The sequence below is a fragment of the Rhinoderma darwinii genome, chromosome 3, assembly GCF_050947455.1.
Source record: "Rhinoderma darwinii isolate aRhiDar2 chromosome 3, aRhiDar2.hap1, whole genome shotgun sequence".
Taxonomy (NCBI): Eukaryota; Metazoa; Chordata; class Amphibia; order Anura; family Rhinodermatidae; genus Rhinoderma; species Rhinoderma darwinii.
The window spans coordinates 420,727,039-420,742,088 of NC_134689.1; the positions used below are offsets into that span (position 1 = coordinate 420,727,039).

General features: G+C 47.0%; 1 protein-coding gene across 1 annotated transcript; it reads left to right on the forward strand.

Moving 5' to 3' along the window:
- Positions 1-4,236: 4,236 nt before the first annotated feature.
- Positions 4,237-9,551, forward strand: LOC142748461 (uncharacterized). The gene is made up of 2 exons (XM_075855553.1): positions 4,237-5,123; positions 8,139-9,551. Exons 1-2 carry the CDS (start codon positions 4,415-4,417, stop codon positions 8,732-8,734), a joined length of 1,305 nt encoding a protein of 434 aa, XP_075711668.1. The 5' UTR covers positions 4,237-4,414; the 3' UTR covers positions 8,735-9,551.
- Positions 9,552-15,050: the final 5,499 nt, after the last annotated feature.

A 15,050-nucleotide genomic window follows, 5' to 3' on the forward strand; every position in this document is an offset into this window, starting at 1 on the left:
TGTAGAGAGGGTCACACCGCCCCCCCTGTAGAGAGTGTCACACCGCCCCCCCTGTAGAGAGGGTCACACAGCCCCCCCTGTAGAGAGGGTCACACAGCCCCCCCTGTAGAGAGGGTCACACAGCCCCCCCTGTAGAGAGGGTCACACAGCCCCCCCTGTAGAGAGGGTCACACAGCCCCCCCTGTAGAGAGGGTCACACAGCCCCCCTGTAGATAGTGTCACACAGCGCCCCCCTGTAGATAGTGTCACACAGCGCCCCCTGTAGATAGTGTCACACAGAGCCCCCTGTAGATAGTGTCACACAGCGCCCCCCTGTAGAGAGTGTCACACAGCGCCCCCCTGTAGAGAGTGTCACACAGCGCCCCCCTGTAGATAGTGTCACACAGCGCCCCCCTGTAGAGTGTCACACAGCGCCCCCCTGTAGAGTCACACAGCCCCCTGTAGAGAGTGTCACACAGCCCCCTGTAGAGAGTGTCACACAGCCCCCTGTAGATAGTGTCACACAGCGCCCCCCTGTAGAGAGTGTCACACAGCGCCCCCCTGTAGAGAGTGTCACACAGCGCCCCCCTGTAGATAGTGTCACACAGCGCCCCCCTGTAGAGTGTCACACAGCGCCCCCCTGTAGAGTCACACAGCCCCCTGTAGAGAGTGTCACACAGCCCCCTGTAGAGAGTGTCACACAGCCCCCTGTAGAGAGTGTCACACAGCCCCCTGTAGAGAGTGTCACACAGCCCCCTGTAGAGAGTGTCACACAGCCCCCTGTAGAGAGTGTCACACAGCCCCCCTGTAGATAGTGTCACACAGCGCCCCCCTGTAGATAGTGTCACACAGCGCCCCCCTGTAGAGTGTCACACAGCGCCCCCCTGTAGAGTGTCACACAGCGCCCCCTGTAGATAGTGTCACACAGCGCCCCCTGTAGATAGTGTCACACAGCGCCCCCCTGTAGAGAGTGTCACACAGCGCCCCCCTGTAGAGAGTGTCACACAGCCCCCTGTAGAGAGTGTCACACAGCCCCCTGTAGAGAGTGTCACACAGCCCCCTGTAGAGAGTGTCACACAGCCCCCTGTAGAGTGTCACACAGCCCCCTGTAGAGAGTGTCACACAGCCCCCTGTAGAGAGTGTCACACAGCCCCCTGTAGAGAGTGTCACACAGCCCCCTGTAGAGAGTGTCACACAGCCCCCCCTATAGATAGGGTCAAACAGCGCCCCCCTGTAGATAGGGTCAAACAGCGCCCCCCTGTAGAGAGTGTCACACAGCCCCCTGTAGAGTGTCACACAGCCCCCTGTAGAGTGTCACACAGCCCTCCCTGTAGATAGTGTCACACAGCGCCCCCCTGTAGAGAGTGTCACACAGCGCCCCCCTGTAGAGTGTCACACAGCCCCCTGTAGAGAGTGTCACACAGCCCCCTGTAGAGAGTGTCACACAGCCCCCTGTAGAGAGTGTCACACAGCCCCCTGTAGAGAGTGTCACACAGCCCCCTGTAGAGAGTGTCACACAGCCCCCTGTAGAGAGTGTCACACAGCCCCCTGTAGAGAGTGTCACACAGCCCCCTGTAGAGTGTCACACAGCGCCCCCTATAGATAGGGTCAAACAGCGCCCCCCTGTAGATAGGGTCAAACAGCGCCCCCCTGTAGAGAGTGTCACACAGCCCCCTGTAGAGAGTGTCACACAGCCCCCTGTAGAGAGTGTCACACAGCCCCCTGTAGAGTGTCACACAGCCCCCTGTAGAGAGTGTCACACAGCCCCCTGTAGAGAGTGTCACAAAGCCCCGCATGTAGATAGTGTCACACAGCCCTCCCTGTAGATAGTGCCACACAGCCCCCCCTTGTAGATAGTGTCACACAGCGCCCCCCTCTAGATAGTGTCACACAGCCCCCCCTTGTAGATAGTGTCACACAGCGCCCCCCTCTAGATAGTGTCACACAGCCCCCTGTAGATAGTGTCACTCAGCCCCCTGTAGAGTATCACACAGCCCCCTGTAGAGTGTCACACAGCCCCCTGTAGTGTCACACAGCCCCCTGTAGAGTCACACAGCCCCCTGTAGAGAGTGTCACACAGCCCCCTGTAGAGTGTCACACAGCCCCCTGTAGAGAGTGTCACTCAGCCCCCCCCCTGTAGATAGTATCACAAAGCCCCCCCTGTAGATAGTGCCACACAGCCCCCCCCCCTGTAGATGGTGTCACACAGCCCCCCCCTGTAGAGAGTGTCACACAGCCCTCCCTGTAGATAGTGCCACACAGTCCGCCCCTTCTAGATAGTCCCACACGTAGGCCCCTGAGCGGAGAGCAGTAGCTTACTGCTGTTGCTCTCCACTCTGCCTGTCGTGATTCACATTTAGCAGGTCACGCGGCGGTGGTCTGAGTGAGGTCGAGGGACCGGCCTGGGAATGAAACAGTCCAGTCACCTGATCTGAGTAAGTCACCTGACCTCACGTCACTGACGTGAGGTCAGATGACTGGAGTGGACTACTCCTGGCAATGACCTCACTCAGATTTAATCACTTGGCCGCGGCCTGCATATTTTCTGATTGAAAATATGCCCGCGACCGCCTACTCTTCCCTTTGTACTGTGCATGTCTTTTTTGGTGCATGCGCAGAGCAATGCTCCGGGAGAACTATTTTTGCGGACTTAGAAGTCCTGCTGTTGTGGAGCTGCATGTAAAAACCTGATTAAGGTTTTTGCATGCACCGGACCTCGCCGGCGACAAAATGAGTTAGCGGGCCGGACACGGCCTTATGTTTGACGTGTGGCATATACATAGAGCTCAATAATTACATAATATGCGGTAAGCTCCCTCTAGTGGTGACGGCAGGCAGCTACAATTTTATCATTAATGTGATCCTCCAGTCCCCCCACAAAAAAAATTGAGTATACATTGTAGTAGTATAGTCAACTTACCTGCTGCTTCGCTCCATTCCTGCGTTCCGGCCCGCCGTTTTCCACTCTCCAAGATGACTGTTTCAGACTTGGCTATGGAGAGCTTCTTTGCAAGTCTGAGTTGCCTCCACCCCCTCTCCTGCTATACAATGGTCCATCACTGATGACGTCAGAGTTGCTGAACACAGAGTAGACGTGGGTTGACTACATCCGCACTGGTCCATCGGAAAGAGGGGAGGTCTATCTTAGGCTTCCAAAGAAGCTCCAAACAGCAAAGTCCGAGTCTGTGGTGGCCATCTTGGAGAGCGGAAATCAGGGAACCAGAACGGTCTATGGCGGGAAGTTGCAGCTCTAGATCAGAAAAACGGAGTTAAGATCTCTATGAAGTTATATCAAGAAGTAAAAAACAAATGGTGGAATCCATTGTAATCCTGTGTAATGTAGGGCCCCAGTGGTCACCAAAGTGAGGCCCCTTCTTTGTTGCAGCGCTACATTCTGGTTAACCCCTTCCTGACATCTGTTGTGTATATATACGGCGGAGGCCGTGGGGGAGGGATATAGCGCAGACTCACAGGCTGAGCTTGCTTTATAAGTTTAGCGTGTCGGCTGTAAGAAAAGGCCAAGACTTGCGTGCAACGAGCAGGATCCAGCTCCTTAAACCACTAAGATGTCGTGTTTTAATAGCGACCGCGGCATCTAAAAAAAATAAAAAAAATGTATTTGCTCCAAAAGCAACATAAAATAAAAAGTTATTAATATAACTGGTATCACCGAGTACGTAAGAGTCTGAACTATAAACCATTACTATATCACATTACACCATTTCATTATTGCTGTTTTTTGGTCACCTCATGTGCCTCAAAAATCTTTGCTCAAATTTGACCGGCAGAAAAAAAGTTAACAATTTTTTGTACCACATGGTGAACGCCGTAAAAATGAAACTCAAAACAATGGAGAAATCCACATTTATTGGCCCATTCCACAAATTTATTTTTTTCGCACATTCCCAGTATGTTATATGGTACAATAAATGTGCCGTAATAACCAAAACTTGTGCTGCAAAAAACAAGCCCTCATACGGCAATATCAATGTAAAAATAAAAACATTATGGCTTTTGGAAGGTGAGGAGGAAAAAGCAAAAATAAAAACACCTTCCCCAGCAGCCGCTTTTTGTTTTTAAGTGTTGTGGGTAAAGGGTTAACTCTCCTGCTCCCCTCTTCATTCCCACTGCTGCGCTCTTCTTATAACTATCGCAATCTCTAACCAAAAATAAAATTTTAACTCTAATATCATGGAGTCATTAATGATTAATTGGCCCAGGGAGACATGAGCTGAAGTGATAAGGAATGTAGGCAGGAAAGCTGCCACTTCACATAGTTCAGATAACAGAAGGAACGTGAGAGGAGACCAAGTGCTGAAGAAGAGGAGAACTTCCAGAACATCGATAGAGAAAAAGACCCTTAAAGTCATTGGGAGAAGGTGGACATTTTTGATAAGACCACCTGAAGACTCCAGAAACCCAACGTTGGCTCGACATGAATCTGTCTCGACGGATCTCCTCCATCCTTCAACTGCAGAGACCAACGTCTTCTAATCTCCATCTTCTCAAAGAAAACCAACCTCTCCAGACGTTGCAACTCCCAAGCCAAGTGGAGCTTACAGGAGCTCGAACCATTGTCCTGGAGGAATTGAATGATCTGTTCCAAGAAAGGATCTGTAATCTAGGAGGAAAGGAGAACATACTACTGGTGGGGGAGGCTGGATACAGTGCAGAAGATGATGGAGCGAGCAGTGGGATTTTAGAAGAATTGTCTTCTGCTCTCTTTCAATCACCCATAAAGCCCAACGTTCAGAAAGCCAACAAAAGCACTTTAGATGGACCCAACACGTCTCTGACTTGTACCACCTCAAAATCTCCATCTAAATCGAGGATTCTGGAATTTCCCATCATTCTGGCAGTGTTTCGGGTACGACTAATAATGGACTCTTCTAATTTGATTAAAGAGATCTTGAAGGATATCCGGCTGAGGACGAGGGAATTTGGATCGGCTGTTGTGGGAATTGTCTACTCTTGGGAAACATTTAAAGATGAGAAAAAGGTGGAGCCCAAGGAACAGCTGAGAAGCTTAATGAGCCAGGTCTTCAAAGACCAGCCATGGGGAGTCTGCTGCTACAACAGTTCTGAAACGAAGTCCATCTTGGAGGTAAAGCAGATCATTACTGAAACTATGGGAGTTACGACAGGTAAATACATAATTTCTCTAGCTGAAATAAAATGTTCCAGATAAAAATTATACTGTACTGATCCAGAGTTACATCCTGTATTATACTCCAGAGCTGCACTCACTATTCTGCTGGTGGAGTCACTGTGTACATACATTACATTACTTATCCTGTACTGATCCTGAGTTATATCCTGTATTATACTCCAGAGCTGCACTCACTATTCTGCTGGTGGAGTCACTGTGTACATACATTACATTACTTATTCTGTACTGATCCTGGGATACATCCTGTATTATACTCCAGAGCTGCACTCACTATTCTGCTGGTGGAGTCACTGTGTACATACATTACATTACTTATCCTGTACTGATGCTGAGTTATATCCTGTATTATACCCCAGAGCTGCACTCACTATTCTGCTGGTGGAGTCACTGTGTACATACATTACATTACTTATCCTGTACTGATCCTGAGTTATATCCTGTATTATACTCCAGAGCTGCACTCACTATTCTGCTGGTGGAGTCAGTGTGTACATACATTACATTACTTATCCTGTACTGATGCTGAGTTATATCCTGTATCATACTCCAGAGCTGCACTCACTATTCTGCTGCTGGAGTCACTGTGTACATACATTACATTACTTATCCTGTACTCATCCTGAGTTACTGTCACGAAGGGTCTGTGGACCCACTGGGCCGTACCGCCTTGGCGGTAAGGCAGCTGGCCAACAGGGAGCAGGTGAAAGTCTATAGTTCTATAGGTACCTGTGGCAGCTCAGAAAGCAGCAGGGCGGGCTCGGCAGGGACTTAGGTGTCAGGCGAGGTGAAGCAGGTCAGACATGGATGCAGAACGGCACGACTATGGCACAGCTCCGTGCTAGACCAGGAAGGTATGGATTGTTAGGAACAGGAACTGGAAACAGGTATAGGGACAGGGACTGGAACAGGAAACACACTAGGAGGCCATCACATAGACAAACTATAGGGAACACAACAACGCTCAGGCATAGAACTAGGGGGCTGGACCCCTTTTATAGTCCAGGGTACTCAAGGGTCAATGTTCATCCATGAGGTCCGGTGCGCGCGCTGCCCCTTTAAGAGCGGGCACGAACGTGCGCGCGCACCCTACCGGATCCGGCAGAGGTGAGTGGACGTGAGCGCTGGCGTCTCTTGAGGAGGAGGCTGGGGCCAGCGCTTGCCGACTCGTGGCTGCGGCTGTCAGGTGGAGGTTGGAGCTGACAGCCCACAGCCACGGACATTACAGCTACATCCTGTATTATACTCCGGAGCTGCACTCACTATTCTGCTGGTGGAATCACTATGTACATTCATTACATTACTTATCCTGTACTGATCCTGAGTTACATCCTGTATTATAATCCAGAGCTGCACTCACTATTCTGCTGGTGGAGTCACTGTGTACATACATTACATTACTTATCCTGTACTGATCCTGAGATACATCCTGTATTATACTCCAGAGCTGCACTCACTATTCTGCTGGTTACACTCCTGGTAAACCCCTGTCTTTTTCATATGTAAACTGTAACATTGTTAACATGAATTTTAGGCTATTTTTCCAGTGAAATCTAGAATAGAAACCTCATGAGTGTATTGGGTAATATTGGTATTTAGCCTGCGTCACATGACAAATAATTATACAATCGGGGGAGCCGTGTACGTTATTTCTTATTAAATTCTTGTGAATTAATACATTTTCCGGGATACAAATCCATGACCCATCCATTTTTTAGAATATTATTTTACGGACTAAATCTACAATCGGTTCTCATTTTGTCTCAAATTGATTGATTAAAAATAAATAATGCTGAATTTTGAGAAATATTTTGGTTTCACCTCAATTCTACTAAACTTTGGACTGGTGTCTGTAATTCTCGAGATGCCTCCTATCATGATGTCTATACCAGTGGGTTAACTCTGCCCGTCCCACCATTATTTTATTTCTATGAAGCCCATACTATATTATTGACTCCAGCCTGCCCCTCCCCCATCATTCCACTTCTTCCTTATCGTTTTACACTGCTCTGTGTTTAATCATGGAGGAGAGCCTGATAACAAAACATAACTGTGGCCAAGTGATATTTATTTTAAGATTTGCTGGAAAAATACCATTGATTTGACACTGTCGGGGGAGGGTAAAACTTCTAATTTACCTCGTCCTTACCCCTCAAGGAAATGGACAGACTTCTGGTTCCTTGTCCATATTAGATCATTAAAAGTGCCATCAAGACGTCTTAGACTTGGCAGCTAGATCAATAAAGATCTTCCATAATGTCTTGTCTTCTGGTTGGGTCTTCACGCTATTACTGGTAAACCTTTCTGTCTTGTCCCCTTAACTCTTCCAACCATAGTTGTCTACTCAGAGTATATCCATAATCTATGGCTTTAGTCTGCTAGCATTTCTTCTGCAGTTTTGCTATCAGTGTGTGAAGAGTGGGAGAAGAGGGTTGCATTGACAATCCAACACAATGGGCAGCACTTTGAACACATTTTATAAGTGGTCAGAAACTTGTAAATAACTCATGAAAGAATAAAGTAACGTTAAAACTAAGCACACCATTGTTTTTCTTGTGAAATTCTCGATAAGTTTGATGTGTCACATGACCCTCTTCCCCATTGAAAAACTAAAGTTGGATACAAAATGGCCGACTTCAAAATGGCCGCCATGGTCAACACCCAGCTTGAAAAGTTTCCCCCCTCCCATATACTAATGTGCCACAAACAGGAAGTTAATATCCCCAACCATTCCCATTTTATTTAGGTGTATCCATATAAATGGCCCACCCTTTAGACTGTACATGGCAGTATTATCTTGGCACTATATGACAGTATGGTAGTACTTTGTGGGCTGCAATTATAAAGAAAAAATTGGGCCTCCTTTGCTTGATGCCTAGGGCCCCCTTTTCTATTGAACTGGCCCTGTAACATTGATAGGTTTTACACAAATCCATCAATTTCTTTAGTAATCAATATAATTCCAATGCAATTTCATTTTTTTTTTCCACAGATGGATATCAGATAATAGAAGATGATGGAATTCAGCTAGGAAGATCATTTCGAGAACTGGTTGGCCAGTTGGGAGGTAAAGAGAGATTTCTCCTCCTGGGGAACATCTGTCCATCAGCCCGTAACTCCGAAAAAGCTCGGGTTTTCAAAGAGATTACCCAAGCCTTATTTGACGATGGCCTCTATAAAATGGACATCCAAGAAGAAGTGGACAAAACATGGAGACCAGAGAGGGAAAAGAAGCCAACCAAGGAGTGTATACAGCTCCCCAAACCAAGTTCTTTCCCTTACCCGCTTATCTTGGTGGTCTTTCGCTCAACGTTCCTCGAGGAGGAGGTCAATGTGGTTCAGATCAAAGAGATACTTGCTGACATCAAAATAAGGATTACAAGGCGTTCTACCCATGTGATTGGGGTGGTTTGTAGTGACAAGAGTCTGGAGCGTATGAAGGAGCAGAAATACCAGATTCTGTTGCAGAAGATCCTACGTCAGACGTTCAGTTGCCCGACAGGCGTCTGCAGCTTTGTGAGGACAAACCTAGAATCGGTGGAGGGAGTGAAGAGATGCCTGTGCAATGTCTTAAATAATAGGAATTAATTTCTTCAATATAATCTGATGGGGTCATTTAATATTCCTTATACAGTGAAATCTCCACAAAGGACCACCTCTTTGAGAAAACCTCATCTTTATCTAGAAGAGATTTTCTGTAATAGATTTTTAATTCCATCATATGTATATTTGCTGCCATTTTTGAGAGGACCAACCTTCTAGAAGACCATTTTTCAATGCAGTTTTTGGTGGTTATCTTTAAGAGGTTTCACTGTATATCATCAAAGACTGAAATGTCTCAAACTTCTTTCTATACTTGGTGGCTTTTTGCTCAACATCCCTATAGGATAAAATCAAGATGGCTCCGGTCAAAGTTATATTGAGCTGAAAATGTCATCTACTCAAATAGTTGAGATTTTTGAAGCAAAAAGCAACGAGGGATCAAGGAGCTCTGACCGAGGAGCTGCAAGGGGGCTATGCAGCCCATAGTTTGGGGTTTAGGAGGTTCAGTTCCGCTTGGTACCGATGGTGGTTCAATAAAGATGGCGAAGACCGCATGAGATGTCTGGAAGAGGGGAGTGTTGAGTATCAAGATTTTGGTGAGGTCTAAAGGTGGGAAGAAAGGGGAAGCGTGAAAGGTATGAAAGAGTAGGGGACTAGACAGGGTTTCCTGTGGGCAGGCACAGGTGAGGTCAAGTGGAACGTATTAGGACCATCCCATGTGAGTCCATCATGGGTATGAATGGCAAACTAGAGCCGGAGAAGACTTGTTTATCTAGAAAGGCATTGGTGGGCTGGAGGCCGGAGCGGGTTGTTCATTGAGTAAAACGTGAGGGGCCGGAGGTTGGGGAGGGAGATGTAATAGAAGGCTTGTTTTGACCTAAGTAGAGGGGGGGGGGGGGGTCATTTGTCATGACTGAGCGAGTCTCTTAGTGGGAAGCCGTATAGCTGCTTTGACCAGCAAGGTCTGCAGTGAGTATCCCGAAGAATTCTTAGTGTCCCACAGCAAAACTCAGAATGGTGTAACACAGAGCTCCGCCTACTACGCCTTCATTGGTGCAAATCAGGAATGTTGCTAGCCTGAAAATATCTAGGACATTTTGGGGCACCGGTTTACCAAGTTCATCCCTGCACAGTTTACCACCCAGCCTCCATGCTTTCATACAGCATACCTTCCGTGACAGCCACGGCTTGCTACCACAGCACCCACAATGCCCCTTATATCAGCCACAAAGCCCTTTATCTTACCAAGAATGCCCCTATGCCAGGCACAATGCCTCCTCTCTTCCGGAAACCCATCCCACGCTTACCTCTTGTGGATGGGTTTTTCTGTCTTATATCGCAACACAAACATCCACACGACAGAATGAGCAACTCTTGGGGCTAATTCACACGAGTATTTTGGCGCTGTTTTTGACGTGGAAACCGCAACAAAAAGCATACAAAATTGCCTCCCATTGATTTCAATGGGAGGCGGAGGCATTTTTTTCCTGCAAGCGGTAAAATACACTTGGGAAAAAAAGAAGCGACACGTCCTCTCTTCGGGCGATTCTGTCTCTAATCTCCCATTGACGTCAATAGAAGGCAGAGATCGGGTTTTTTGTGTCAACTGCTGGCCCAAGACAGCCGGGGCACATGCCCTGGCCTAGTGTTGCCACTGCAGTTAATATACATTATTTTGATTTTAGGTACAAAATTCTGCGCTACTTAATTTCATAATATATCTGTTTTAGATTTTTTTTTTTTCCTTGCTTAATTATAAAATTCTTCCTGACTGCAGCCACCACTAGAGGGAGTTACCTGTACACGGATTTACACAGCTAGTACTGAACGCAATGGGAGCTGTATAAATCTGTAAATACTGTGAGCTTCCCCTAGTGGCGGCTTCTGGTTGCTGCTATGACAATCTCGAAGAAAGCAGGGGAAGCAGTTAAAAAGGGCTGTCCACTCTCCTGTGTGGTGTAGTATAGAGGATCTGTCCCATCCTGACTTGCCTGTTTCAGGAACTACTTACATTCCCCATGAAATCACAATTCTGTCTAATCTTTTCTTAGAACTCTGTATTGTGCCGTTCCTCTATTATTCTTCCTGGAAATTTCTGAATGTATTGACAACTGGGTGTTACCAGTTGGGGGTGTGTCCCTACACAGACTGACACTGTCCAATCAGTGCTGACAGAGTGAGACTGTAGGGACACGCCCCTTTGACCAGCGGAATGGTATCACCCAGTTGTCAATTCATTCATAAACATCAAAGAGGAATAACAGAGGAACGGCACAACAGAGTTCTACGAAAAGGAGCTCCAGAATTAATATTTCAGTGGAAATACAAGTATTTACCAAAATAGACAAGTCATGAGAGGTGACCGGTCCCCTTTAAGTGCACGGACCCCATAACATTTCCTGGTTGAGTACACGACTCACTAATGTTCAGTACAATATTTACTTTGCATTGATGCTTCCTTGTGTAATGCCAAAGCGGGGGTGAAGTGAGAATCTTGTGCAAATGCTCGACTAATGTTAATAAACTTTTCCTGAATTACGGCCCCGTATCGCCTACATTGTCTATAGAAGAGTCCTGTGTATTCCGGTTGTAGATCTTTGTCTTAGGGTCTATTACTCAATACTGGGCCAGGTTTATAGCTCTTTTCTATCAGTATCTCCTTTCTTTGTAATAGAGTTTACAGACTAAGAGGAGATGACTTGACTTTCTAGCTCCCCGGGCATGTGTGGGCTGTCATGTGGCCATTCCAACATCAGTACATGATCCAATTAGGCACAAGGTTGAATCGAGATTATTTAAAAAGTGTAATTAAGAATTGTACTTGAAATGCTGCTTATCTGACAGCCGTGCACGTTAATTTTAGGCTGGGTTCACGCGACCATGTTACGTCCGTAAAGTACGGAACGTATTTCGGCCGGAAGACCCGGCCCGAACACAGTGCAGGGAGCCGGGCTCCTAGCATCATAGTGATGTACGATGCTAGGAGTCCCTGCCTCTGCGTGGAATTACTGTCCCGTACTGTAATCATGATTACAGTACGGGACAGTTGTCCTGCAGCGAGGCAGGGACTCCTAGCATCGTACATAACTATGATGCTAGGAGCCCGGCTCCCTGCACTGTGTTCGGGCCGGGTCTTCCGGCCGAAATACGTTCCGTACTTTACAGACGTAACATGGTCGTGTGAACCCAGCCTTAATGGTTGTCACTTGTCTCCAGCGAGAATAAGGATCGGGCACGTCCCAGGGAGAGTTGGGACCCTCCCATACACAATCGATCGTCTGCCAATCCTGTCAAAATCAGTGGGTTTGGGCAACTTTTATCTGTTTATTAGCACCTTTAACACGTCGTCTTCCCACAATGCACTGCCGAATGGCAAAAGAAAAATTTGCAACATTGTAAAATGCCCCACATGGAGAACTATTACTGATCCACAGAGTCCATTTCACTAGAACTTCTCCATGTTGAAACTGTCGGGGTCCTACCAGATTTTTTTTTAATTGTCTCTATGACTGGAAAACCATGTCCAAATGTATGAACATTGTCTGTACCCCCGACCCAACACATTATTGATGATGAAGTGACCCCTTACCAAATGACTGGTGGGGCTTTAGATCTGGTGCTCCCTTATTACTGGTGATGAAACCAACCGAAGTGCCCACTGGCCAGAGACTGCACTGAGTTGGGATTGTGGGATACTGTGCAACCAACAAAAACTGCAACCCCCAAAAACATTTCCCACACAAATTAAAGATGTTCCCACAGGCCCCCCTTTACTACACAGAATAATAATAAATAATAATAATCTTTATTTATATAGCGCCAACATATTACGCAGCATTTTACAATTTAGAGGGGACATGAAACAAACAATATCAGACATTACATAGTGACAAAGTTCATTTACAATTCAAACCTGGGGAGTGAGGACCCTGCTCGCAAGAGCTTACAATCTATGAGGACATAAGGGAGACACAAAGTGTAATAGTGTTTGTTCTGTACAATGGTCCGGCCATTTTTATACACATGCGGTGGTAACATAAAGCTGCACGAGCCGGTCACCAGCCAGTATCCGTGTATGACGGACATGAAGAGAAGGAGTGTGAGGGAATCTTATTCTGATGACTAATCTAAAAGGAGGGCCATGGAAAGGAGTCAGATTAGGGAATGTTATAGGCCTGTCTAAATAGATGTGTTTTCAGGGCACGTTTAAAACTGTGGATATTGGGAATTAATCGGATTGTCTGGGGTAGCACATTCCAGAGAACTGGTGCAGCACGAGAGAAATCCTGGAGACGGTAGTGGGAGGTTCGCATTATGGAGGATTTTAATCTAAGGTCGTTGGCAGAACGTAGAGCCCGAGTAGGGTGGTAGACAGAGATGAGGGAGGAGATGTAAGGAGGTGCAGCACTGGGGAGAGCTTTGTGGGTGAGAGTAATAAGTTTGAATTTTATTCGGAAGGGGATGGGCAACCAGTGCAGTGACTGGCACAGATTAGAGGCGTTGGTGTAGCGGTTGGTCATAAAGATGAGCCGGGCTGCTGCATTGAGGATAGATTGGAGAGGGGAGAGTTTAGTGAGGGGAAGACCGACTAGTAATGAGTTACAGTAGTCAAGACGAGAGTGAATCAGAGCAACAATGAGAGTTTTGGCAGTTTCCTCCGTAAGAAAAGAGCGGATTCTGGAGATGTTTTTGAGGTGAAAATGACAGGAGCGTGAAAGTGATTGTATGTGAGGAGTAAAGGAAAGATCTGAGTCAAAAATAACCCCGAGACAGCGGGCGTGCTGCTTAGGAGTGATGGTAGTGCCACACACAGAGATGGAGACATCAGGTTTAAGGAGGTTAGTAGATGGTGGGAACACAAGGAGCACAGTTTTAGAAAGATTCAGTTTCAGATAGAGAGAGGACATGATGTTAGAGACAGCGGACAGACAATCACTGGTGTTCTGTATTAGAGCAGGGGTGATGTCACGGGAAGAGGTATATAATTGGGTGTCATCAGCGTAGAGATGGCACTGGAAGCCAAATCTGCTGATGGTTTGTCCAATAGGAGCTGTGTAGAGAGAAAAGAACAGCGGACCTAGGACTGATCCCTGAGGAACCCCGATAGCAAGGGGAAGAGGAGAAGAGGTGGAACCAGCAAATGACACACTGAATGAGCGGTCAGAGAGATAGGAGGAAAACCAAGAGAGAGCCGCGTCCTGGAGGCCAATAGAATGGAGCATGTTAAGTAGGAGTTTGTGGTCTACAGTGTCACAGGCTGCAGAGAGATCCAGAAGAATCAGGAGAGAGGATTTACCGTCCGATTTAGCCGCCAAGAGATCATTTGAGACTTTAGTAAGGGCAGTTTCTGTGGAGTGTAGAGTGCGGAAACCAGATTGTAAGGGGTCAAGAATGGAGTTAGCAGAGAGATAGCAGATAAGGCGAGAGTAGACCAAGCGTTCCAGGAGTTTGGAGATGAAGGGCAGATTAGAGACTGGTCGGTAGTTGGCAGCGCTGGATGTGTCAAGAGTTGGTTTTTTCAATAATGGGTTTATAATGGCGTGTTTAAAAGCGGAGGGAAAGATACCAGAGGAAAGAGAGAGGTTAAATATTTTAGTCAGGTGACCAGTGACAGCTGGGGAGAGGGACTGGAGGAGGTGTGAGGGGAGAGGATCACTAGGAGGACGACACATGGGCGTTATATTAGAAGGTTAAGGACTTGGGACCCCGTCTGACTACCCTGAGCTGAGAGACGCTGCGAAGAACAACTCGGCCGCTACCAGCGGATCAATGGGAGACAACCCTGTTATTGAGAGATCGGGCACCATCCGCGACCAAGGCCATACAGCCTACAATTATGAACCGCCAAAAAAACTTCAGCCAAATTATTGCAAACCAAAAAAAAAGTTGCCCGTTCTGGCCTATGTGCGGGCGTCTCATGTGGGGAACGGAGCCATCAGGTGAATATTCTTCTGTCAGCTGATAATAGACGCAGGAGGGCGATGAGGAGACGTCACATTATTCAGCGTCTGCTGTGAAGAGGGAGTGGGGGAAAGTTCTGGTCATGTGAAATTCCTCCATCTGACTCAATAATCTCAGTATCACAATCACAAATCACTGACAGCAAGAAGATGAGACCCTACCAGAAGGACGACGGATAGGAAATGTCTGACACTTGGGGTACAGGATAAGGACACTGATACTTGGGGTACAGGATAATGACACTGACACTTGGGGTACAGGATAATGACACTGACACGTGGGTTGCAGGATAATACACTGACACTTGGGGGACAGGATAATGACACTGATACTTGGGGTACAGGATAATGACACTGACACGTGGGTTGCAGGATAATACACTGACACTTGGGGTACAGGA

What these genes read in the sequence shown, in the direction of transcription:
- LOC142748461 (XM_075855553.1), top strand. Translation starts at nt 4,415, where the DNA reads ATGAATCTGTCTCGACGGATCTCCTCCATCCTTCAACTGCAGAGACCA. An exon ending in AACTATGGGAGTTACGACAG is followed by an intron (nt 5,124 to 8,138) that starts GTAAATACATAA and finishes TTTTTTCCACAG; the next exon opens with ATGGATATCAGATAATAGAA.